This window comes from Oncorhynchus nerka, linkage group LG18 (genome assembly GCF_034236695.1).
Source record: "Oncorhynchus nerka isolate Pitt River linkage group LG18, Oner_Uvic_2.0, whole genome shotgun sequence".
In the NCBI taxonomy this organism is placed as follows: Eukaryota; Metazoa; Chordata; class Actinopteri; order Salmoniformes; family Salmonidae; genus Oncorhynchus; species Oncorhynchus nerka.
Window position 1 is genome coordinate 36,357,089 of NC_088413.1, and position 24,736 is coordinate 36,381,824.

The 24,736-nt window shown below is 44.8% G+C and overlaps 1 protein-coding gene across 1 annotated transcript in view; it reads left to right on the forward strand.

Moving 5' to 3' along the window:
* LOC115145827 (catenin alpha-2) overlaps positions 1 to 24,736 on the forward strand; it is a 694,158-nt gene that overhangs the window by 137,963 nt on the left and 531,459 nt on the right. The window contains 3 exon segments of the mRNA XM_029687379.2: positions 1,005 to 1,200; positions 16,566 to 16,732; positions 19,259 to 19,378. Of these exon segments, the coding sequence (XP_029543239.2) occupies positions 1,005 to 1,200; positions 16,566 to 16,732; positions 19,259 to 19,378 (483 nt within the window).

The following is a 24,736-nucleotide window of genomic DNA, read 5'->3' on the forward strand; positions in this document are numbered from 1 at the left end:
ATGAGTGGGCAAGTAGAGATACTGGGGTGCAAAGGAGCTAAACAAATAAAATAAATAACAGTATGGGGATGAGGTAGGCAGATAGATTGGCTATTTACAGATGAGCTATGTACAGGTGCAGTGATCCCTGAGCTGCTCTGACAGCTGGTGCTTAAAGCTAGCGAGGGAGATATGAGTCTCCAGCTTCAGTGATTTTTTGCAGTGCGTTCCAGTCGTATAGGGACTACGGGGTGACATTTGGGACTAATTTTATTACTTAACGATATGACTTTTTATCGCTCACACAATTGGGCTGTTTTATCACCCATCTAACATGCTGGAATTATTTGCGTGCATCCTTAAATGTCCCCTACACACTGTAGCAGGGAACAAGGGGAACATCATTTAATTGTCATGCTGCTCAAAGACACAGGAGTCTCTGTTTTTTTTAAGGCATGTCTCCTTTCCGGCACACTCTAGCACACTTTGTCAATGCCTTGTGACGGCGTGCCTCCTGAAGTGCTTATGGAGACGTGTTCTAGCTGGATGGAAAGGCGATGAAATGCATTCAAACTGTACGAGACGTCTTTCAACGTTTCTTGCTCCAGGAGAGCCTTCGATGTGTCCTCCTCCTTTATGGTCTGCTTAGATTACTGTGTAAGACGTGTCGTGCTTTTCAATTGGTGGATCAATCAGCAGCGTATCCCACAGGTCAATGAACTAGCAGCCGCTGTACAAGAGCGCTGTGTAACGATAACACAAGCATTAGTTATCCATACTGTTTTCAGTCCCTCGACCCTTTCGGGCATCTGTTGTTTTGTTCCTTTTGACTCACCGTAGGTGGGCTACGGGAGCCACCGTACCTTGGATAAAATGTGTGGTTATGCTAGCTCACGAACGTGAGGAGGTCAGAGTTGTAGCTGATAACAAAGTTGTAGCCATTTTTTTTATAAAGAACCAAGTTTCGTTCGTCCTACATAACAGCATCAGTACCCGTCCTAACCCTCTCCCTCTCCGTCCGTCAGGTGACCACCCTGGTGAACACCAGCAACAAAGGGCCCAGCAGTAAGAAGAAGGGGCGCTCCAAGAAGGCCCACGTGCTGGCCCTGTCCGTGGAGCAGGCCACGCAGAACTTCCTGGAGAAGGGCGAGCAGATCGCCAAGAACAGCCACGATCTCAAGGAGGAGCTCATCCTCGCCGTGGAGGACGTCCGCAAGCAAGGTATGTCTGCACTGGGACACCATACCATGTTGTACTCTTGTGTTTAGAGATATATGAATCCATTAAATGGGACGGCAAGATGAAGAGAGCCCGATGTACTCACAGGGACACCATACTTGTACTCTTCTGGTGTATACAGTCCATGGAATGTGACAGCAAGCTCTCCAGAGCCCAGTGTGTATTCTGGTTCCCATCCGAAACTGCTGTAACATTATGTATTAGGAGCTTGAAAGGCGGCTGCATCCTTCCACCCCCTTTGGAGCTCTTCCCATTCATGTTTCAGAAGAACTTGGAGAACTAAAGGGAGAATCCCAGCTTGAATATTCCCCCATGTGTGTACTTTTATTTCCTTCAAACATAAAAAGAGTCCTACTTTTGAATGATATTTTCTCTCTCTGAGCCTTAAGTCACCTTGTCCGTCTGTAAACCTGGCTTTATCATGCTCTAACTGTCTCGCTTCCACACACGCTCGCATACCCTAGCCCCATGTTAAAACCCTCAGCGTTGTGTGGAGTCTGCCAGGCTGAAAGCTTAGTCTGACTCTGGTGTATTTCTAAGGCTCTTGCCCAGGTGGGTCCCAGCAGGGGCCCTCAATGAAAAAGCACTAGCATTGGCAGGGATCTCCCCCCCGCACTAGCATTGGCAGGGATCCCCCCCCCTCTCTCTCTCTCTCTCTCTCTCTCTCTCTCTCTCTCTCTCTCTCTCTTTCTCTGCATGAAAATTCCCCTCCTTCTTTTCCTCTCTTCAATCTCAACAAACAATGTCTGGAGTCAGGCAAATTGCGTCACTCTTCAAGCATACACTTAGCAATCTCGCTTTCTTGTACATTCATCGTAGGCAATTTACCGCGGTAGCTATCAAGCTGTGGAGGAGAAGGTGTTGTGTTTGAACTCAGACCCTGCTTATCAGTCTTGTGATATGTTTTTAACTTGGAAATGAATTAGGCTAGATTCCCATGCTGAGTAAAATGTCAGTACAGAATAGCGTAAGTGTACTATTTTACAGCAGGCTATCTGCTTCAGAGTACAGTTTTTGCATTCTTTAATTTCATCGTTTAGGGCTCACTGGACCCAAGCAGACATATCATTTTCCATTTGAATACCTGTCAGGTTTTTCCATGACTCAGTTATTTACTGTCATTACATTTGACAGGGGGCCCTTCTTCAGGAAGTTGGCACTATCCTCCTCTTCTATTGGAGCAGACCATCAGACTGTTAAATAGTCCCCAATAGCCTCCCCCCGCCCAGTACCCTGCACTAAAAAAATATGCGTTGGGTGTGTAACCCATGAGGTCGTCCTCCCACGCGGCCATCGGCATCAATAAACAAGGGATATTGTCTAAATGAGACACATTTACTCGTCCTTAAAAACAGCCCTATAGCCTAACACATTACAAAACCACTCTTCCTTGTGTTTTGATGTGTATAATTACACACTGTAGCCTATTGTTTTATACGTTTTCACTTCCTAAAATAATAATTGTCCACCTCACGGTTCAGCTGTCGGAGATTTGAGCACTAAATCCACCAACAATAATAACAATGGTATACTGTAATAACTGATAAAATAAATTATGATAAATATTATTACTATGTTTTTTTTTCTCAAAATTGCATCCTACCTGAATAGTGAGTTGCACGGCATTTGGCCGCGCCAACATTTTTCACATCTTTGTCCACTACAATATTGAAACTTGTTTATGTGGAGGACATTCCCCTTGTAGGCTTTTTACTATGGGCATACTCTTTCACTTTCGTTTTACTATGATGAAAAAGGCCTCCATCTTCGCAAACAGTGGCCCAAGGCTCCTCTCTCACTCTCTCTCCTCAGCAGTGTGCATGTTGGGCAGTGGGAAAGGAGTGAGAGAATGATACTGAAGCGTTGAAATACGGATATACTGTATGATGTGCAGCCCTGAGCAATTTTATTTAGCTGCTTTTAATACATTTTATCGGCCAAAAGCTGGCAATTACCGGCTAATGGAAACTCTGGTCCAAGTATTCATACCCCTTGACTTATTCCACAGTTTACTGTGTTACAGCCTGAATTCAAAATGAATTAAATATATATTTTTCTCTCCCCATCTACACACAATACCCCATTATGTAATCTTTGCAAATGTATTGAAAATGATATACAGAAGTATCTAATTTACATATGTATTCACACCCTGGAGTCAATACTTTTTAGAATCACCTTTGACAGCGATTACAGCTGTGAATTTTTCTGGGTAAGTCTCTAAGAGTTTATCACACCTAGATTATGCAACATTAGCAAGCAAAACCTAAAGCAGGAAGCACCGGTGTCTCGGTCAATAAAAAAGTGGTCAGATGAAGCAGATGCTAAACTACAGGACTGTTTTGCTCTCAAAGACTGGTATATGTTCCGGGATTCATCCAATGGCATTGAGGAGTACCCCACATAGTCACTGGCTTCATCAATAAGTGCATTGATGACGTCATCCCCACAGTGACTGTACACACATACCCCAACCAGAAGCCATGGATTACAGGCAACATCCGCACTGAGCTAAAGGGTAGAGCTGCCACTTTAACTTCTTGATGCACCCATCCCGTTAGCGGGATCATTTTCGTCAACCACCGCTGAATTGCAAAGCGCCAAATTCAAATTAAATTACTCAAAATATTTAATTTTCATGAAATCACAAGTGCAATATAGCAAAACACAGCTTAGCTTGTTGTTAATCCACCTGGCATGTCAGATTTCAATAAAGCTTTTCGGCGAAAGCATACCAAGCGTTTATGTAAGGACATCTCTCTCAGTAGACAAAAAAAAGTCAGAAAAGCAATAAATTAAATTGCTTACCTTTGATGATCTTCGGATGTTTGCACTCACAAGACTCCCAGTTACACAATAAATGTTCCTTTTGTTCCATAAAGATTATTTTTATATCCAAAATACCTCCATTTGGTTGGCGCATTATGTTCAGAAATCCACAGGCTCGAGCGGTCACGACATCGCAGACGAAAATTCCAAATAGTATCCGTAATGTTAGTAGAAACATGTCAAACGTTTTTTATAATCATTCCTCAGGTTGTTTTTACAATATATAATCAATAATATATCAACCGGGACTGTAGCTTCTTCAATTGGAGAGAGTGAAAATGGCTGCTCCAAGCTGTTGCGCATGCAAAACTCTGCTGGCACCCAGCCATACAATGACAAAATGTGATCTTTAGCGCTGATTTTTCAAAATAAAAGCCTGAAACTATGTCTAAAGACTGTTCACACCATGGGGAAGCCATAGGAAAAGGAATCTAGTTGATATCCCTTTAAATGGAGCAAAGGCAGGCTATGGAACATGGAGCTTTCAAAATAGAAGCCTCTTCTGGGTTGGATTTTCCTCATGATTTTGCCTGCAATATCAGTTCTGTTATACTCACAGACAATATTTTGACCGTTTTGGAAATTTTAAAGTGTTTTCTATCCTAATCTGACAAATATAGCCTCGCTATTGTTATTTTACTGCTGCTCTGTTACTGTTATTTTAAATGTTTAAGTAAAACATTCCTTTTCCTATGGCTTCCCCATGGTATGAACACTTATTTTTTCATAAAACTGCATTGTTGGTTAAGGGCTTGGAAGCTGTAAGGTCTACCTACACGTGTTGTATTCGGCGTGTGTGACAAATACAGTTGGATTTGATTTGATTTGCCCGTTATTGTTACGGAGTCTAGTTGATAGGTAATCGACTAGCCGGACTGTTCCCCGGACTCCAGTTGTAGGGATTTGTACAATGCACAAACAAGGCTATTGAACCTGACATTGGTGTCTGTCGTTATTCCTTTATCTAACATATCATACTGAAACATGGTATCAGAAGTGGCTCGGAAAACACACGTTTGTTATTTTTGTAGCTAAGTACAGTATAGGCGCAGTTACGTTCCATATGCGAACACACGCCGTTTCCTACTGTTAGCATTAGTCCCAACACCGATCAACTCGTTGTTTGCTGGCTAGCTACCATCACTACCTACGTCGATGACTGAAGGCAAAGAAATCTCATATTCCATTGCTATGGCAGCGAACATTCCGCCACCAAATCCCATGGTTCTCACAGGGGACTGGAATACTAATTGGGACAACTTCAGGGATGAATTCGAGGACTATGCGCTGGCGACCGGTCTACATGAGAAACCCAACGAGGTACAAGCTGCAACTCTGAGGAGTTTAATGGGCAGCGAATGCAGGCATATCTACCGGCACAATCTCACCCTCACAGCACGACAACAGTGTGATGCAAAGGCTATATTGGATGCATTGGAGAATTACTTCAAACCCGCCAGAAACGTAATTTATGAGCGGTTCGTTTTCGGAAGCTGTAAACAGGAAGAGGGTGAGTCAGTACACAACTTTGTAACCCGTTTGAGAGAGAAATCCGCCACTTGTGAATATGGGGGATTGAAAGATGAATTGATTCGTGACAAAATAGTGCTGGGAATTGCAAATGAGGATACACGCCGGCGTCTACTGAGAGAGAGAGACTTAACATTAGTAACTGCCATTGAAATGTGCCGCACTGCTGAAGTCACTGACATGAGAATGAGAGCAATGGAAATCCAAACCCCATGCTCCGACGTTGATACCGTTCACGCTGTTGCTAGGCAGACATTCAGACTAAACCAATCGAGGCAGAGCAATTCACCACGAACGGTGAACACAGAGAGCCCCGTAGCATGTAAATACTGTGGGAATACACACACACGTGGCAAAGAACACTGCCCTGCCTACGGAAAACCATGCAGAGCTTGTGGAACTAATAATCATTTTGCAAAAGTGTGTCTCAAAAGCAAAAGAAGGGTGAGTGAGGGCAATATTCACTGTGTTGATGATGTCACTCAATGTTCAGAGCTGAAAAGTGAAAGTGACATTTACATGCATGAATCCATTGGGGCTGTACACTCAAGAGGGAAGAAATGGTTTGTGACACTACGATTACACAACAAGCAACAACAATGTCAACTGTATTCTGGTGCTACATGCAACGTAATGAGCTACAAAGACTAAATCAATCTGGCACCTGACACACATCTATTGCCCAGCGATACTAGACTAAAGCTCTACTCAGGAAAGCTAATGAGCTGTATGGGCACCTTTGAGACCGAATGTGTTATTCGGGGACGCAAACACAAGCTGGAGTTTGAGATTGTAAAAACCAGTTAACATCCTCTCCTCTCAGGCTCTACATGTGAACGCCTGGGACTGATGCAGTTCACTGTACCAAATGACCTGCACATTGTGGATCATGTCCAGCATGGACCCCTGTCCAAAGAACAACTACTTAGCAGATATGACGATGTATTCAACATGCCCGTTGAATCTGTGCCTGGGGAGGTACACTTTGAAGTGGATGAGAGCATCACTCCAGTCCAGTGTGCTCCTCGCAATGTGCCCATTGCAATGAAAGTGGCTGTGAAGGCCCAGCTGGACAAGTATGAGGCCGATGGCCACATGACATCTGTGACTGAACCAGCTGACTGGATCAGCAATATGGTCATAGTGAAAAAACCAGAGAAGCTGAGGGTCTGCATCAACCCAAAGCATCTGAACCAAGCACTGAAACGATCCCACTACATCATGCCGACACTAGAGGATGTCCTCTATAAGCTTCCCAAGGCCAGGATTTTCACCTTGGTGGATGCCCGAGATGCATTCCTTCAATGCAAGCTGGATGAAGAAAGCAGCCTCATGACTACCTTCTGGACCCCCTGGGGTCGGAAACGCTGGCTCAAGCTCCCGTTTGGTGTCTCAGTGGCGCCTGAGATATACCAACGTAAGCAGCACGAGTTACTGGCTGGGCTCAAGGGCATTGAACCCATCGCTGATGATGTCCTGATCATAGGCTGTGGTGACACAGACGAAGAAGCAGTACGCGACCACGATGTGAAGCTCTTGGCACTGATGGAGCGCTGCCGATCAGTTAAGCTTCGCCTTGGCCTGAAGAAGCTGCAGTTCAAGGTGAAAGACGTCCACTTCCATGGCCACATTCTCTCGGCAAAAGGCCTGAAGCCGGACCCAGACAAGGTCAGAGCGATCCTCGACATGCCAAACCCGTCTGATGAAAAAGGAGTACAGCGTCTCATCGGCTTTGCAAACTATCTTGCAAAGTTCATGCCACACCTATCAGCAGTCTGCGAGCCTCTGCGCCGGTTGCTGGACAAAGACACACCATGGCACTGGCTACCCAAGCACGAGGCCGCAGTGCAGGAGATGACATCTCTGGCTTCGTCCATGCCAGTGTTGCGCTACTACGATGTCATGAAGCCTGTCACAATCCAGAGCAACTCCAGCCAAAGGGGACTTGGATGCTGCCTTATGCAGGAAGGCCAGCCCGTTGCGTTTGCCTCGAGAGCGCTCACCCCCAACGAACAAAACTATGCACAAATTGAGAAAGAGTGCCTCAGCATCGTCTTCTCCTGCCAGCGATTCCATCACTACTTATATGGGCGAGACCTGGTCATCGCTGAAACTGACCACAAACCACTCATTGCCATATTCAGTAAACCTCTCCTCAACGTGCCCAAGAGGCTTCAAAGCATGCTCCTGACTCTGCAAAACTACAGCCTGAAGGTCATTTACAAGCCAGGACCAGAGATGTACATCAGCGACACACTGAGCAAGGCAACAACACAATGTACAGGCAGAGGCACTGTCTATCAGCGGCAGGCCATCTGTTCACTACAGCAGGAACAACAAGATGTTCAACAGATCAATCAGGCAGACTACTTAAACGTCACAGATCACCGCCTCACCCAGATAAGGCAACACACTGACAAGGACGAACGCCTACAGTCACTGAAGTCCATGGCTCTCGCAGGTTGGCCATACCTGAAAGAGGAGACACCTTTCACAGTGAGAGAATACTGGACCTTTCGAGATGAGATCAGCGTGCAAAATGGCGTCTTGTTCAGAGGTCAGAAGGTCATTATTCCCAAATCACTACATCCAGAGATGCTTACCCGCATACACTCCAGTCACGTTGGAGGTGATGCATGCTACCGCCAGGCTCGTGAAACATTATACTGGCCAAACATGCAAGCAGAAATTAAAGACTTTGTCAGCAACTGTACCACATGCAACGAGTACGCTCATGAACAGCAAAAGGAAACCATGATGTCACACGAACTGCCCACAAGGGCCTGGCAAATCGTCAGCATGGACTTATTCAGCCACAGACAAAAGGACTATCTTCTCATCGTTGATCACTACTCTGACTTTTGGGAAATTGAACTGCTCCCTGACTTGTCTGCAGAGATGGTCATAAAGCGCTGCAAGGCGCAGTTTGCAAGGCAAGGTCAGCCTGACAAGGTAATCACGGACAATGGCCCACAATTCACTGCACAGTTCAAGCGTTTCGCCTCAGAATGGGAGTTTGACCACGTGACCTCCTCTCCAAGACACCCAAAAGCAAATGGCAAGGCAGAATCAGCTGTCAAGATTGCAAAAAACCTGTTAAGCAGGGCCTTGCACGACAGCAACGACCCATGGAAAGCGATCTTACAGTGGAGGAACACACCCACTGAAAACATGGACAGCAGCCCAGCACAACGCCTTCTCTCCAGACGTCTGAAGACTACCATCCCCGTAGCTAACAAGCTACTTGAGCCCTGCGTCATGGTTGGCGTCACGGACAAACTGCGTCACAGAAAGCAGCTCGCTAAGTGCTTCTACGACCGGACTGCTCGGGACCTACCAGAGCTGGAGGTGGGTGAAACGATAAGGATGAAACCGCCACCACACAGGACTTTGGAGGCTGGGCACATGCCTGCAGAGAGTTGCACCACGTTCTTACCTGGTGGATGTTGGTGGCTCCCTCTATCGTCGCAATCGGGTGGATCTGCGCGTAGCAGAGCAGACAAACCAGAACACGCCATACACTCACCTAGATGAGCTGGATCACAGTCCAGGCCTAAGGGTAAGGGGTGCAGAATTGAGACATGGGCCAACTGAAGGTGAGGCTTCTACCCCACCAAGCTCTCCAGCTCGTGCCCCTAATCATACCCCTGTCAGAGCCAATAATTACTCACGGGTGGGTCGGCTGTGCAAGCCACCGGACAGGCTTACTCTGTAAGCAAGGGACTCGGTTAATTAAAATCTATATTTGTTCTTAAATAATTAAATTGAAATTAAAAAAGTAAGATGACAACTGAAGTAAAAAAGAAAATGTAATGCTTTTTCTATTGTTATGACCTGACTGTTAAAAATGTAATGTTATGCCTTTATGTTTGCACTTTCTATTGAAAAGGATGATGTTACGGAGTCTAGTTGATAGGTAATCGACTAGCCGGACTGTTCCCCGGACTCCAGTTGTAGGGATTTGTACAATGCACAAACAAGGCTATTGAACCTGACATTGGTGTCTGTCATTATTCCTTTATCTAACATATCATACTGAAACAGTTATTATTTTCAAAATTCTTTGAACTCTGTCAAAATAGTTGTTGATCATTGCTAGAAAACCATTTTCAGGTCCTGCGATAGATTTTCAAGTAGATTTAAGTAACATCTCTAACTCTGCGACTCAGGATCATTCAGTGTCTTCTTGGTAAGCAACTCCTATGTAGATTTGCCGTTGTGTTTTAGGTTATTGTCCTGCAGTAAGGTGAATTCATCTCCCAGTGTCTGGTGGAACGCAGACTGAACCATGATTTTGCCTGTACTTATCTATATTCCGTTTATTTATTTTTCTGAAAAACTCCCCTGTTCTTAACGATTACATTTTTTGCAGTTTTACTTTATTGCCTCGTTGCAAACAGGATGCATGTTTTGGAATATTTGTATTCTGTTCAGGCTTCTTTCTTTTCACTCTGTCATTTAGGTTCGTATTGAGGAGTAACTACAATGTCGTAGTCACAGCCATTATACTCTGTAACTGTTTTAAAGTCACCATTGGCATCATGGTGTAATCCCTGAACGGTTTCCTTGCTCTCCAGCAACTGAGTTGGGAAGAAAGCCTGTATCTTTGTAGTGACTGGGTCTATTAATACACCATCCAAAGTGTAAGTAATAACTTCACCATGCTTAAAGGGTTATTCAATGTCTGCTTTTAAATGTATGCCCCATCTACCTCTTTGCAGGGCATTGGAAAACCTCCCTGGTGTTTGTGGTAGAACCTGTGTTTAAAATGTACTGCTGAATTGAGCTTGCAAGTAGATAGTGAGAAATAGTAGGCCTAATATTACATGATTAAATCTGTAAAATTAATCAGTAGGCCTAATATTACATGATTAAATCTGTGAAATTAATCAGTAGGCCTAATATTACATGATTAAATCTGTGAAATTAATCAGTAGGCCTAATATTACATAATTCAATCTGTGAAATGAATCAGTAGGCCTAATATTACATAATTAAATCTGTGAAATGAATCAGTAGGCCTAATATTACACAATTAAATCTGTGAAATGAATCAGTAGGCCTAATATTACATAATTAAATCTGTGAAATGAATCAGTAGGCCTAATATTACATAATTAAATATGTGAAATGAATCAGTAGGCCTAATATTACATAATTAAATATGTGAAATGAATCAGTAGGCCTAATACTACATAATTAAATCTGTGAAATAATCCCCCCTCCAAGCGGTTTACAGGCATTTTACACTATTCTGCATTTTTGCCATATATTTTCTCATCTTCAATCGGTTAAATCACATTGATCAATCGTTTTCATTCAGTTACAAAAGTGACAGTCATGGCTGAGCCCCATATGCAAGCACACCATGGTCGCTTCGCGGTTACAATGTAGCCAAGCTGTCTATATCTGCCTATGCACCAAATGAAGATGCACAGGATATTTGTGTCTTGATAAAAACAGCTCTGCTTGCAGGCCCGGCTAAACAAGGGGGCAAAAGGGGCTTAGCCCCTTCAGCTGAAACATGTGCCACCGCAGTTTTAGTTTCATGTCCCTATATAAAAATACACCAAACTGATGTATAATTTCACCTTCAAGAAGATAGAGGATGCTTCCCAAATGGAACCCAGTTCAGTCCCTGGTCAAAAATAGTGCACTATATAGGGAATAAGGTGCCATTTGGGAAACACATTGCCCTGGCCAGACCCAATAACATCCCATCCAAAATGTTCACTAATTAATGGTTTGTTTTGGCCCCCTTGAAACGAAGTGGCATTTTCCTCCTCTGCCCTTCAAAAGACAGAAAACAGCAAAGAGTTAATATGAGTTATTTGAAAGTGGGTTTGAAGCCCAGAGGTGAAAACAACATATTTTTCATTTGCTCTTGCACACTCTATCGCCTCCCCCTGCGTCTCATTTGGGTGGTGCTGGATTTGTCCAAGCCAGTCTAGTCAAAACCCTCTCCGTTCTATGCAAATCAGATTCTATACATACAACTTCCTGTTGAAATATTTTTGAAATCAGGAGGGAATAACCAGGAAATATACAGGAAATATACAGGAAATATACAGGAAATATACAGGAAATACACAGGAAATACACCGGAAATGCACTACCGTCGTTGTAGCCTTGACTCTATTGCCGACCAACCATTTCACACACACATCATTGGCCCCATTACAAACTTACCCAAGCCTAGCATGACTGCTGACTTTTCTATCCGAGGAAATACTGTATTGCTTTGTTTTGGTGTTTGGTTTACTTTAAAGTGTTTGGAATTGAAGTACAATGACTCATCATATGCAGACACAAACCCTCTAAATCACACTAAAGTTTTGGGGAACGTTTTACCGAGCGTAGACTGTCGTTTGGCTTTCCGATATCCCGAAATCTAATTTCCCAGTGGTTAAGCGCTCGGCGGGTCAGAGTAATGGGGCGATCAGACGTTCCCTCTCTCTCTTGATGGATTAGAAGCAGAAGGAGACGTGTGTGCGTATGACTGTGTGCACTTGTGTAAGAGAGGGAAAGAGTCGTACATTCCTCTGATTGATACCCATTAAGCTCGTGCCCTGGCCCTGGTTTTGGAGAACGCAACGATCCTGAGATGTTTACTTCACAGTCGCGCAACATTAATGCTTTGATTGTCCGTGGGCGGTAGCACCTCCGCCTCCGCAGTGTCGGAACACCATATAGGCTGTAGAGGCTTGTGGAAGGGCCGTGATTCCATCATTTGTAAACAGGTCACGCCGAAAGCCTGTGGGCCCAATACAACCCTCGCCGATCTCCAACGTGTATCACTACGCCTCAGAAAATAGTGCTCTGTTATCTATCGTCTTGGGAACGTTTCTTTTCAGGATGGCAAATGCCACCTATAAAGTCATTTATAGTTGTTTTCCTGCCTGCAAGTCAAGTCCCCTTCAACGGCTGAATGGAGTTCAATGAGCCCTGGCTCGAAGGTGATGTTTTCCTCCATTCGGAATTGGATTGTACTGCATGTTCAATACTCAGATCAGCAGAAAGAGAAGTGGTGGCTTACCACCGGCAGCTGTTGCACACACATTCATCATCCATCCGGCTCTCACCTCTACAGTTTCCTCACATTTCATAGTGTGCACTGCAGACAGACTTGACACTGTTGGCGCGGAGCCAATCCAGATCCATGAAATGGATCAGTGGCACACATGGCCGTGCAATTCCTCACTGAGCTTTGATCAACGTTTCCACTTGTGCCCTTGTTAAGCCATGAGTGAGGGAGAAAGAGTGTGAATGAGAGAACTGGAATTGAAGGAACACCGACATGGAGAAACAGGGAAAGAGGGAGTGGACAGACGAGCCAGAGAGCGGGCTGTGTGTGTGTCTGTATGTGTTTAACATGTGAATGAGTGTGTGTGTGTGTGAATGAGTGTGTGTGGGAGTCCCGTGTGTGTGTGTGTGTGTGTGTGTGTGTGTGTGTGTGTGTGTGTGTGTGTGTGTGTGTGTGTGTGTGTGTGTGTGTGTGTGTGTGTGTGTGTGTGTGTGTGTAAGTGTGTGTGTCCCACATGTGCTCCCAAGGATGAAGCAGATTTGTGGAGGTCTACAATTTATTTTCTGAGGTCTTGGCTGATTTCTTTTGATTTTCCCATGATGTCAAGCAAAGAGCCACTGAGTTTGAAGGTAGGCCTTGAAATACATCCACAGGTACACCTCCAATTGACTCAAATGATGTCAATTAGGCTATCAGAAGCTTCTAAAGCCATGACATAATTTTCGGGAATTTTCCAAGCTGTTTAAAGGCACAGTCAACTTAGTGTATGCGTCCCAAATGTGCCCGAGTGAAAAGTAGTGCACTATAAAGGGGATGGAGTGCCATTTGGGAAGCGGACAGTGAGAGAGGATATTGCTGACAATGACAGGGCACTATTTTAGGAGATTAGAGTCGTAAATGGTGTCTGATTCTCTATTCGATGACTAATTCATGACAGTAACATTCCTTTATTGAAGGATCAACCACTACTTTGAATGTACATTTGTTCGTGTGTTTTGAAGTTATATAGTCACGAGGAACAGTGTCAAGAACTACCATACGTGGCACTTTTAAACTGAAAGCCCACTTCCAGTTCACCTGTTTTAGGTTCACACTGCCTGAACATCATAGTGGCATTTTATTTGTTTTGCATCTGGAGTAAAAGTGAAAATATGGTTAATGTTCTCACTCTGTTTTTATGGAGGATTGGAATGGAACAGGAGCCAGCAGGAGTACTGTGTGGAAAGAGACGTCCTTGCCAATAAACCCTTTAAGCTGAAGGTTATTTTAACAGTGTGCAGCTCGAGCCCCCATCAAACCTATAATCTTGTCTAGTCCTATCGTCCAATCGTCTCCTCTATCGCCTCTCATCTCCTCCTGATTAAATTATGCAAGCTGATTTCAGACTGCGGGGATTCACTAAGCCCACCAAACTGTCACTGTCACACACGCACACACGTACACTCACATACACACGTACACACACACATACACACTGCCTGCCTCGTCACCGGTTATGATGACTCACTTAAAAGTGTGTGTGTGTGTGTGTGTGTGTGTGTGTGTGTGTGTGTGTGTGTGTGTGTGTGTGTGTGTGTGTGTGTGTGTGTGTGTGTGTGTGTGTGTGCTTGCTTCTCTGTGTATGATCTATGGATTTATCTGTACTTTTTATCAGGTGACATAAGCCACTGATTCCCCCCCTTGGGCTTTAAGGAGAGGCAGTCAATGTAATCAGTCTGTGGTTTATGAATGAGAAGGCCTCAGACAGGGAGAGCATTCCCTAGTGAGACAAGCTCGATTTCTGTCTGAGGTTAGACTGTTCCCATATCTCTCTGTGCTGGTGTCACAATGACAATTAGAGTTGGCAAGGCAGCACAAACAGATCTAGGATCAGGCCAGTCTGAGGTGACTCCTAATTACCTCTCTTGATCCACAGACTGGGGTTTACATGGGAGCCACTGCGGGATATACCACTAGTGCCAGCAGAAATAACTGCACTCACTCTAGGACTATACTATGGCTTTCCCTTACATGAACCAAGATGGTTTGCATTTTAACTGTCATACTGAATACTTGTTATCCAAGGTAGACATATACGATGTACAGATAAAGTGTGATAAAGGGAAACACACAAACACAACTCCTCCTCTGCTCTCTGTTCTCTCTATGGATTCCACATGGTTTCCTGGGATACGTCACCAGCACCTCCGGCCTCCTGTGGTGGTGTGGGCCATGCAGGAGGAGGTTACTGCTATGCAACCACCACCACAGGGCTCAAACAGGGATCTTTTCAGGTCACCTCCACCACTCAGGGAGAAACCAAATGGTTCCCTGGTTTCCTGGTTTCCTGATGTAGATTAAGATTGCGACACACTGAAAAACACGGAGAGAAGTTCAGGCTAGGAAGTCTGCACTTAATGCTAAGCATGTGCAATACAACATGTACAATCTGGTGTACATACATGCACATGGGAATACAGAAAGTATTCGCACCCCGTTTCATTTTTCAACATTTTGTTGATACAAAGTGATATTAATTCAAATTGATTTAATTGTCATTAGACAAAATTGACAAAAAGTTCGATAAGTATTCAACCCCCTGAGTCAATAGATAGAAGCACATTGCAAAATGCCAAACAAACTCAAATTCCAAAACAAAACCACGTGTCCACGCAAGCCATTTGTTTATTTGACCAAAAAATGCTCGCAAAACTGTTAAATCCATTTGTGATTATTATGAAGTATCACTTGTGTGTCCCAATCCTCATATTACTTTTGCATTGGTCTTCCAACAGCATGCTGGAGGAAACAGTGCATTAGCCACTCTAACTGAATAGGTTATATTCAGTAGCTTATATCCCCGGAATAGCCCCCTGTCTCCCCTAATCTGTATCGGATGCGCTCATAAATGCGCTGCTACTCATGGAATGTTTCAGAGATCTCAAGTTGTGATGCTGCGTGCATTTCATCAAATGCTCTCAGTCAAAACAACCATAATTTAAAAAAAAAAACTCAAGCATACCCATAACATGATGCAGCCACCACCATACTTGAAGAGAGGTACTCAGGGATGTGTTGGGTTGGGTTGGAATATTTGTATTCTGTACAGGCTTCCTGCTTTTCACTCTGTCAATTAGGTTAGTATTGTGGAGTAACTACAATGTTGTTGATCCATCCTCAATTTTCTCCTATCACAGCCATTAACTGTTGCAAAGTCACTATTAGCCTGAGAAGTTTCCCTCCTCTCCGGTAATTGAGTTAGGAAGGACACCCGTGTCTTTGCAGTGACTGGGTGTATTGATACACCATCCAAATTGTAATGAATAACTTCACCATGCTCAAATGGATATCCAATGCCTGCTACCAACCCTTCTTTGCGAGGCATTGGAAAACCTCCCTGGTCTTTGCTGTTGAATCTGTGTTTGAAATTCACTGCTCGACTGAGGGACCTATATGTGTGGGTGCAGAGATGAGGTAGTCATTCAAAAAAAACATGTTAAACCCTATGGGAAGTGAAAGTAGATAAGGGTTAAGGCTGTTAAAACAGAAAGAGCTTGACGAATAAGTTTAGGAATTCATTCCCACCGATTAAGGTAAGGGGTTAAGGTTTGGGAAGAGTTTAAAACAGAAACAAATGAAATAAGTGCCTAGTGCTGAACCTGCGATCCTTGGAACCCGAAGTGCGTGGTTTAGCCCTTCCTCTATATCCCCATCCACAACACCCTAGCAAGCCGCGAGCCTACTAGATGGTAATACATGCTCATGTTGCCCCTAGTGGACTCTATTGAAGGCTTCTCCCGATGTCCTGGGGACCTGGAAGAACGTTGAATACTGAAGTCTATCTGGTGTGATGTTTCTGCTGACCCACCTCCAACCTCAGCCACATCTCACTCTCTCTCTCTCTCTCTCTCTCTCTCTCTCTCTCTCTCTGTCCCTCTCTGTCTCTCTCGCTCCCTCTCTGTCTCACCCTGATCCCCCTCCGCAGGCGATTCAATGCGCGTGGCCTCCCAGGAGTTTGCTGACGACCCTTGCTCCTCAGTGAAGCGAGGCACCATGGTGAGGGCTGCCCGCGCCCTGCTCTCCGCCGTCACCCGCCTGCTCATCCTCGCCGACATGGCCGATGTCATGAGGTTGCTGGCCCACCTGAAAATCGTAAGCAACTCTATAACTATGTCCTTTTGCTCTTCTTCACTGATACAAGGGACACATCTCCATCGCCTTAAGAGGCATCCACCCCTTGTCTCATCCGGAATGGACAACACTGGACTATTGAGATTGAGATGCACCCCATCCCATGGGATTTATTCTGAAGTGATGGTGAAGTTTGTGCGTTGTCACCCCATGCTGCCAATGGTTTGATTAAGAAACTGAGGTGGAACTCAAGCATCTGAGTACAAACCTTGGTCTATGACCCTATCATACAAAGTCTGACAAAGTTACTCTTGAGTAACCTCTTAACTTTTATTCAAACGCTGTGAACGACGGTGGCCTTTAAAAAGGCTGTTTGAAGTTGCTGTCGGTTAGTCTGCATATCTTGAAACGCGCCGCAGAGAGGCTCCCCTACCAGCTACAAAGTCAGCTGGCCTTTGTAGATAGACCCAGCAGGACACACACACACACACACACACACACACACACACACACACACACACACACACACACACACACACACACACACACACACACACTCCCAACCCCAGTTTCAGGGTGAGCCAACCACTACAAACACACACACACACACACACACACACACACACACAGACACACACACACACACACACCCAACCCCTGTAGAGTTTCAGGGTGAGCCAACCACTACTCTACCAAATTACACACACACACACACACACACACACACACACACACACACACACACACACACACACACACACACACACCCAAACACACACACACACACACACACACACACACACACACACCTCTCCCTTCCCTTACTGTAAGTGAAAGAGCAAGGTAGCTTAAAATCGTAAGATAACACAAGGGCTTTCATATGCCTTTGGCGATCAACAGGGACATACTGTATATAGTCAGGCTACAGAATAGTCAGCAACTTCAGTAAGTACAGTAGAGTCACCGTGTCCTCTTAGTCAAGGGCCCTGGTCAGAGTAGTGCGCTAAATAGAGAATAGTGTGCCATTTAGGATGCATCCAGGATACATATTTTCTCTTCACCAAGTGTGTGGAAGGACACTGTATCAAAACACACTAGGAGTTCAAATGCCTTTGGCGATCCATAGAGGCATTTCTGGACACCTTCAGTGAGTAACATCCCCATGTCCTGTCCCATCCCCTCCCCAGGATATCCCAGCATGCCATGCTCTAATCCGCAGCTCCACTGATCACCAATGATCACCAATGTACGCTGGGAGAGCTACGTTCTACCTGGGCTGTACATTAGCATATAGATGAGCCAGAACCTCAGTAGTAGAGCACACACACACACACATACACACACACACACACACACACACACACACACACACACACACACACACACACACACACACACACACACACACACACACACACACACAGACACACACACACACACACACACACAGGCACAGGCACACACACACACATGCACACACACAGGCACACACTCACACATGCACACACACCCACACACACACACACATGCACCTGATATGATATCAGAGTCCACTGATGGAATCCCGCTATAAGGAACAAGGAGGTATTAACCACACATACTGTACATGTCACACCGCTTGGATAGAAGTGTAATTAAGCCTATATGTTTACAGGACACATACAGGTCACAAGTTCTGCTTCTGGCTGTAGTGCTTTCATTGTGATCCAGTGCAGTGCTGGTACAACTGCCCAGACCTACACACACATACACACACACACACTCTCAGACAGTTCATCTTCTAGAACATTTAGGGTGTCCCCGGGAGCCGAGAGGGGGCTTAACTCCAGTCTGTGCCTAAGCTTCTCATCAAAGGCCACTTACGAGTTATTTCTCTCCTCTCTCTCTCTCTCTCTCTCTCTCTCTCTCTCTCTCTCTCTCTCTCTCTCTTCTTTCTTCTTCTCTCTCTCTCTCTCTCTCCAATACTATTGTCTGCACTTTCTTAAGGCTACAGAAAGTAGTTTAGGATAAGAATGGACCTGCAGGGATGAGGATCGCTAAAAGGGGACAATTAAAAAAGAAAACTCACAAGTTAATTGCCACAACAAAAAAACAAAAAAATCTAGTAGCAATTACAAAGAAGTGAAAATTAATTTTGGTCCCGCCAAGCAAAGTTCCTTATTATTTGATCACCCTGTTGCAGGAGGGACATTTTAAACTTGTAGTGTATTTGAGGTTTAAAACGGGTTCTGAAGTTTGTAATTTTCCCTTCGAAATTTCAGACTAGGTTTTTTTCAACCCCTACAAAAATGTCCATTCATTATAATCCATGTAATAATTCACATTTCATGTTGCTGGAGGATTAAATTGATGCTCAAATTGAGATCCTACATCTGTAGCTAAAGTTTTGTCACTTCATGAAAATACTTCATGGAAAGCCTTAAGGTAGCTATGTCCATAAACTCTTTTCAAATGTTAAATATCTGTGTCTCCGTGTTTTCGTGTGTGTGTGTGCACGCGTGTGTGTCTGTGTGTCTATTTGTGTGTGTGTGGGTGTGTATATGACAGGTGGAGGAGGCCCTGGAGGCAGTGAAGAATGCCACCAACGAGCAGGACCTTGCCAACCGCTTCAAAGAGTTTGGCAAGGAGATGGTGAAGCTCAACTATGTGGCTGCCCGCAGACAGCAGGTAACACAAACACACTCACACTAGCAGGTAATAGTTAAATATGTCATACTCCACACCAGGCTCCTTGAGCTCGTATCACAGATAAATGGGAAACCAAGCTTTGCAGGAGACACACATACGCACAGACACACACACACCTGTACCTCCAGCACCTGTACCTCTAACCATCAGTGATGTGTTAAACCTCGAGACGATTAGGTCCAGCCAGGGGAAGTTTAAAGAGGAAACCAGTAGCGAGGCAGACGCATTAAAAACCGATAGAGACAGAGAGCCCTTCGGCTCTTACCAAAGACACAGCAAGAACACTGATTCTCTATCATAGCAGGACATCGCACACACACAGAGCAAGCAGACATAGTCATGGCACTACATCACACCACTGCCTCTATCGCTAGCCTAGGGAGGGGGGGAAACGACTCTCAACACGGAGCTGGGCTCTCGGTCATAACTGAACGCCTTCTCCAAAAACACGTTTAAGTGCTGAGCTGTAGCCGTGACTGTGCCATAGCACGCCGTTTCTGACTGAGGAATGACTGAGGCTGCGTCCCAAATGGCACACTACTTTTGAGCAAGGGCCCATAGAGCTCTGGTCAAAAGTAGTGCACTATATACTTTCCTGACTTTATTGTCCCCTTGGGGAAATATTGATGCAGTGTCATGTAGACGTTTAAAGTGGTGTTTAAATACAAAACAAGATTGACAATATAACTTTCATAACAGTTACATAACAATAAAAAGAGACTAGCCTGCTGGCCTTACTGAGTCTATAGGAACATTAGCCTGCTGGCCTTACTGAGTCTATAGGAACATTAGTCTGCTGGCCTTACTGAGTCTATAGGAACATTAGCCTGCTGGCCTTACTGGGTCTATAGGAACATTAGCCTGCTGGCCTTACTGAGTCTATAGGAACATTAGCCTGCTGGCCTTACTGAGTCTATAGGAACATTAGTCTGCTGGCCTTACTGAGTCTATAGGAACATTAGTCTGCTGGCCTTACTGAGTCTATAGGAACATTAGCCTGCTGGCCTTACTGAGTCTATAGGAACATTAGCCTGCTGGCCTTACTGAGTCTATAGGAACATTAGCCTGCTGGCCTTACTGAGTCTATAGGAACATTAGCCTGCTGGGCTTACTGGGTCCCATATAAACATTAGTCTGAACTGTGATATTTAGGAGGGATATCAGACCTGGCGCAGTCTCTGTTTTCCCTGCCGTTCAAAGTCCGGGTACAGGGGGTGGCTTGGGTCTAAAATGATTTTGTGAGCCTTAAAGATATCGTCCAGGCCTGTCCGTTTGACTCCAAGTACCTTGCTTGCTGTGGTGATAATCCTTCTCGGCATATTTCTCTGTCTGACCGTGGCATTGCCACACCATCAAACAATACAAAAAGTGAAAATACTCTCAATGAAAGATTTGTAAAACAGAGTCAGTATAGTACAGTCTTCATTAATTATCCCAGCTTTTTGAGAAAGTACAGTCTCTGTTGGCTCTTTTTGTAGATCAGGTCTGTACATTTACTCCACTGAAGCTCATTGTCCAAGACGACACCCAGGTATCTCTATTCCTCTACCATCTCTATGTTCTGTCCTCTGATAGATGTTGCAGAGGTAGGTGTTGTACACTTCCTGAAGTCTACGCACATCTCTTTGGTCTTATTGGTATTGAGGACCAAGTGTGATTGGTCACACCACTCTACAAAGTCATCTAGGACTGGGCCATGATGTTCCTCGTCATCATGCAACAGGTTGATCAAGGCAGTGTCATCAGCGAACTTAACAAGGTGTCTGTCAGGATGGGAAGTAGTACAACTATTAGTGTACAAGATGTACAGGAGTGGGGACAAAACACACATCCCTGAGGAGAGCCTGTGTTGGTGTATGTCCGACACGTGGGGACCTACTTTTGACCGCTGGCTCAGGAAGTCCTACAACCACAAAACTAGCCCCCCCATTTAAGGAGAAGTCCCGAAAGAGTCTCTGTGCCAGAATGTAAGGCTGGATTTTTTTGAAGGCAGAAGAAAAGTCAACAAACAGAACCCTGAAATTGGATTTGGCACCCTCTAGATGTCTATAGACCATGTTAATAACCCCTCTAGATGTCTATAGACCATGTTGAGGAGAGTAAGAATGCCATCATCAACTCCTCTGCTGGGGCTGATAGGAAAACTGAAACGGGTCGAGAGAGATTCTCGGTGGCGCTGAGAACATGACTTTTCATCATTTTCTCAAGGCATTTCATGACTAAGGATGTCAAGGCGACATGGCGGTAGTCATTCAGCACAGAGGGATGAGATGCTTTAGGAATTGGTATAATTATTGAGTTTTTCGAGGGAGGATTGGAAAATGTCTGTTAAAAACACCAGCCAATTGTTTAGCACAGTCATTTAGCACCTGTCCACTTGTCTGGACCTGGGCTTTTGTGTGCTTTACATCCCCTGAACAACTTCAAAACATTTGTTTGTAATGATGCTTCCATTTGTTTTGTTTTTTTACCTCCGACACAAAGTTGTCTGCTTTCAAATCTTGAGAAGAAAACATTCAGTTTATTAATAACCATGTTCTGGCCCTCATGTCTCCCAAGGACAGCATTGGTTTTTCCCCTGCAGACTGTATGTTGGGAGCGTTAGCCATGGATTTAATCCCTTGCCAGGCCACCCTTGTGTTTCCTGAGGAGAGGGTCCTCTCCACCCTTTGCTTGTATGCCTCCATGTCCACTAGTATCTGTCTTTTGATCTCACGTTGTACATCTCTTAAAGCCTGTCTATCACCCTCAGCATAAACTGCCTTCTTCCTATTAAGTAGTGATTTAAGATTTTTTTGATACTCAAGGCTTATTGTTAGGGAAGCTTTTACGGGTTTTAGTGGGCACAACTGACTCAACACAGAAGTTTACATAGTCTGAAACATCTGAGTTCATCAAGATTGCTGTCCTCATACCTCCCACATAGTACAGTCAAACCACCCCCTGGAGACCAGATACCTCCCACATAGTACAGTCAAACCACCCCCTGGAGACCAGATACCTCCCACATAGTACAGTCAAACCACCCCCTGGAGACCAGATACCTCCCACATAGTACAGTCAAACCACTCCCTGGAGACCAGATACCTCCCACATAGTACAGTCAAACCACCCCCTGGAGACCAGATACCTCCCACATAGTACAGTCAAACCACCCCCTGGAGACCAGATACCTCCCACATAGTACAGTCAAACCACCCCCTGGAGACCAGATACCTCCCACATAGTACAGACAAACCACCCCCTGGAGACCAAATACCTCCCACATAGTACAGACAAACCACCCCCTGAAGACCAAATACCTCCCACATAGTACAGTCAAACCACCCCCTGAAGACCAAATACCTCCCACATAGTACAGACAAACCACCCCTGAAGACCAAATACCTCCCACATAGTACAGACAAACCACCCCCTGAAGACCAAATACCTCCCACATAGTACAGTCAAACCACCCCCTGAAGACCAAATACCTCCCACATAGTACAGTCAAACCACCCCCTGAAGACCAAATACCTCCCACATAGTACAGACAAACCACCCCCTGAAGACCAAATACCTCCCACATAGTACAGTCAAAACACCCCCTGAAGACCAAATACCTCCCACATAGTACAGTCAAACCACCCCCTGGAGACCAGATACCTCCCACATAGTACAGTCAAAACACCCCCTGAAGACCAAATACCTCCCACATAGTACAGTCAAACCACCCCCTGGAGACCAAATACCTCCCACATAGTACAGTCAAACCACCCCCTGAAGACCAGATACCTCCCACATAGTACAGTCAAACCACCCCCTGGAGACAAGTGATACTGTTGTCGTTCCAAATCTGGACAGTTTTAACTGTGGGTTTCTCCCTCTCCAGGAGCCGACAGTAGGTTGGCCTTGAGGTAGTTTTAACTGTGGGTTTCTCCCTCTCCAGGAGCCGACAGTAGGTTGGCCTGAGGTAGTTTTAACTGTGGGTTTCTCCCTCTCCAGGAGCCGACAGTAGGTTGGCCTGAGGTAGTTTTAACTGTGGGTTTCTCCCTCTCCAGGAGCCGACAGTAGGTTGGCCTGAGGTAGTTTTAACTGTGGGTTTCTCTCTCTCCAGGAGCCGAAAGTAGGTTGGCCTGAGGTAGTTTTAACTGTGGGTTTCTCCCTCCCTTCTCCCTTGAATGTACACGGTAACAAACAATTGGGGGAAGTCACGGGGCAGATAGTAAGGTCGCAGTGACACAGACAGCAGTTCAATGTCGGGGGCACAGAGTCTCTCTCTCTTACCAGGATCGATTTACACCACTGGTCCCTGACAAGCAGACATGATGTTTCCCTGTGACGGTCAGATCACGGACCTCTCTGACCAGAGTGAAGCCGGCCGCACCCTATTCCCCATACAGGGAATAGGGTGTGATTTGGGACACACAATGAAAGAGTTGAGCTGCCGTCTCTCGGTTGATTGCCTCACATCTCTCCTTCGCTGGAAATGCCTCTTAAACATGACCATGGAATAATCATTTTGAATTCAGGGAAAATGTCTTTGAGTGCTTTCTTAAAGCTCCACTAAGTTTGGGTACTTTTTGGAAGTGGCACATCGTTGAGGGAATGCTTTTATATTTTTATTTTTTTAACCTTTCTTAGAATTAAATAGGAAGTGTTACGTGAGAACACTTAATAATGCATAGGTAGAGTTTTGACAGGAAATCTGTAATAAATCATGTGTTATGCGCTCAGTCGAACTGTCGGGTCACGCAAGGTGCGCTGTTCAAGGGGACCGACTTGACATGAAATAACTTTCTTCATATCAAGAAGGTCTGCCTATCAAGGCTTTATGATGTTTTGAATAGAATATGAGTAGACATATCGGAAGGAAGCCCGTGCAATTGAAAGCCTCAAGGTTCAAGGTTCAATCGACACAAATCTCTTGCCCACAATAATGGTATGTGACGATTCATTTGAGTGAGTTTAATTAAATATTCAGCCTTCGTTTGGATTGTAATCTCGAGAGTCAGGCCAGATGTCAAATCCTCTCTAAAGGATTTCGAGCCAAGTGAAAGTTACCCTTTGAACAAAGTTTCAGTACCTCAAACTTTTCAAATCAATTCCAATACTGCTACAAAACAAAAGGCAAATGAGTTATGTATGTTAGTATAATTCTGCAGGTTTACTATATAACCTGTGCTGACGTCTGGCCTGAGTATGTGTAGCATGTCCTAACACGTATACGTTTCCTAAGCAATATAACATTTCCTAACCAGTATATCACATTTTCCTAACCGATTTATAACATTTCCTGAACAGTAGACAACCTTTCCTGACCAATATACACTGAGTGCAACAAACACTTAGAAACAC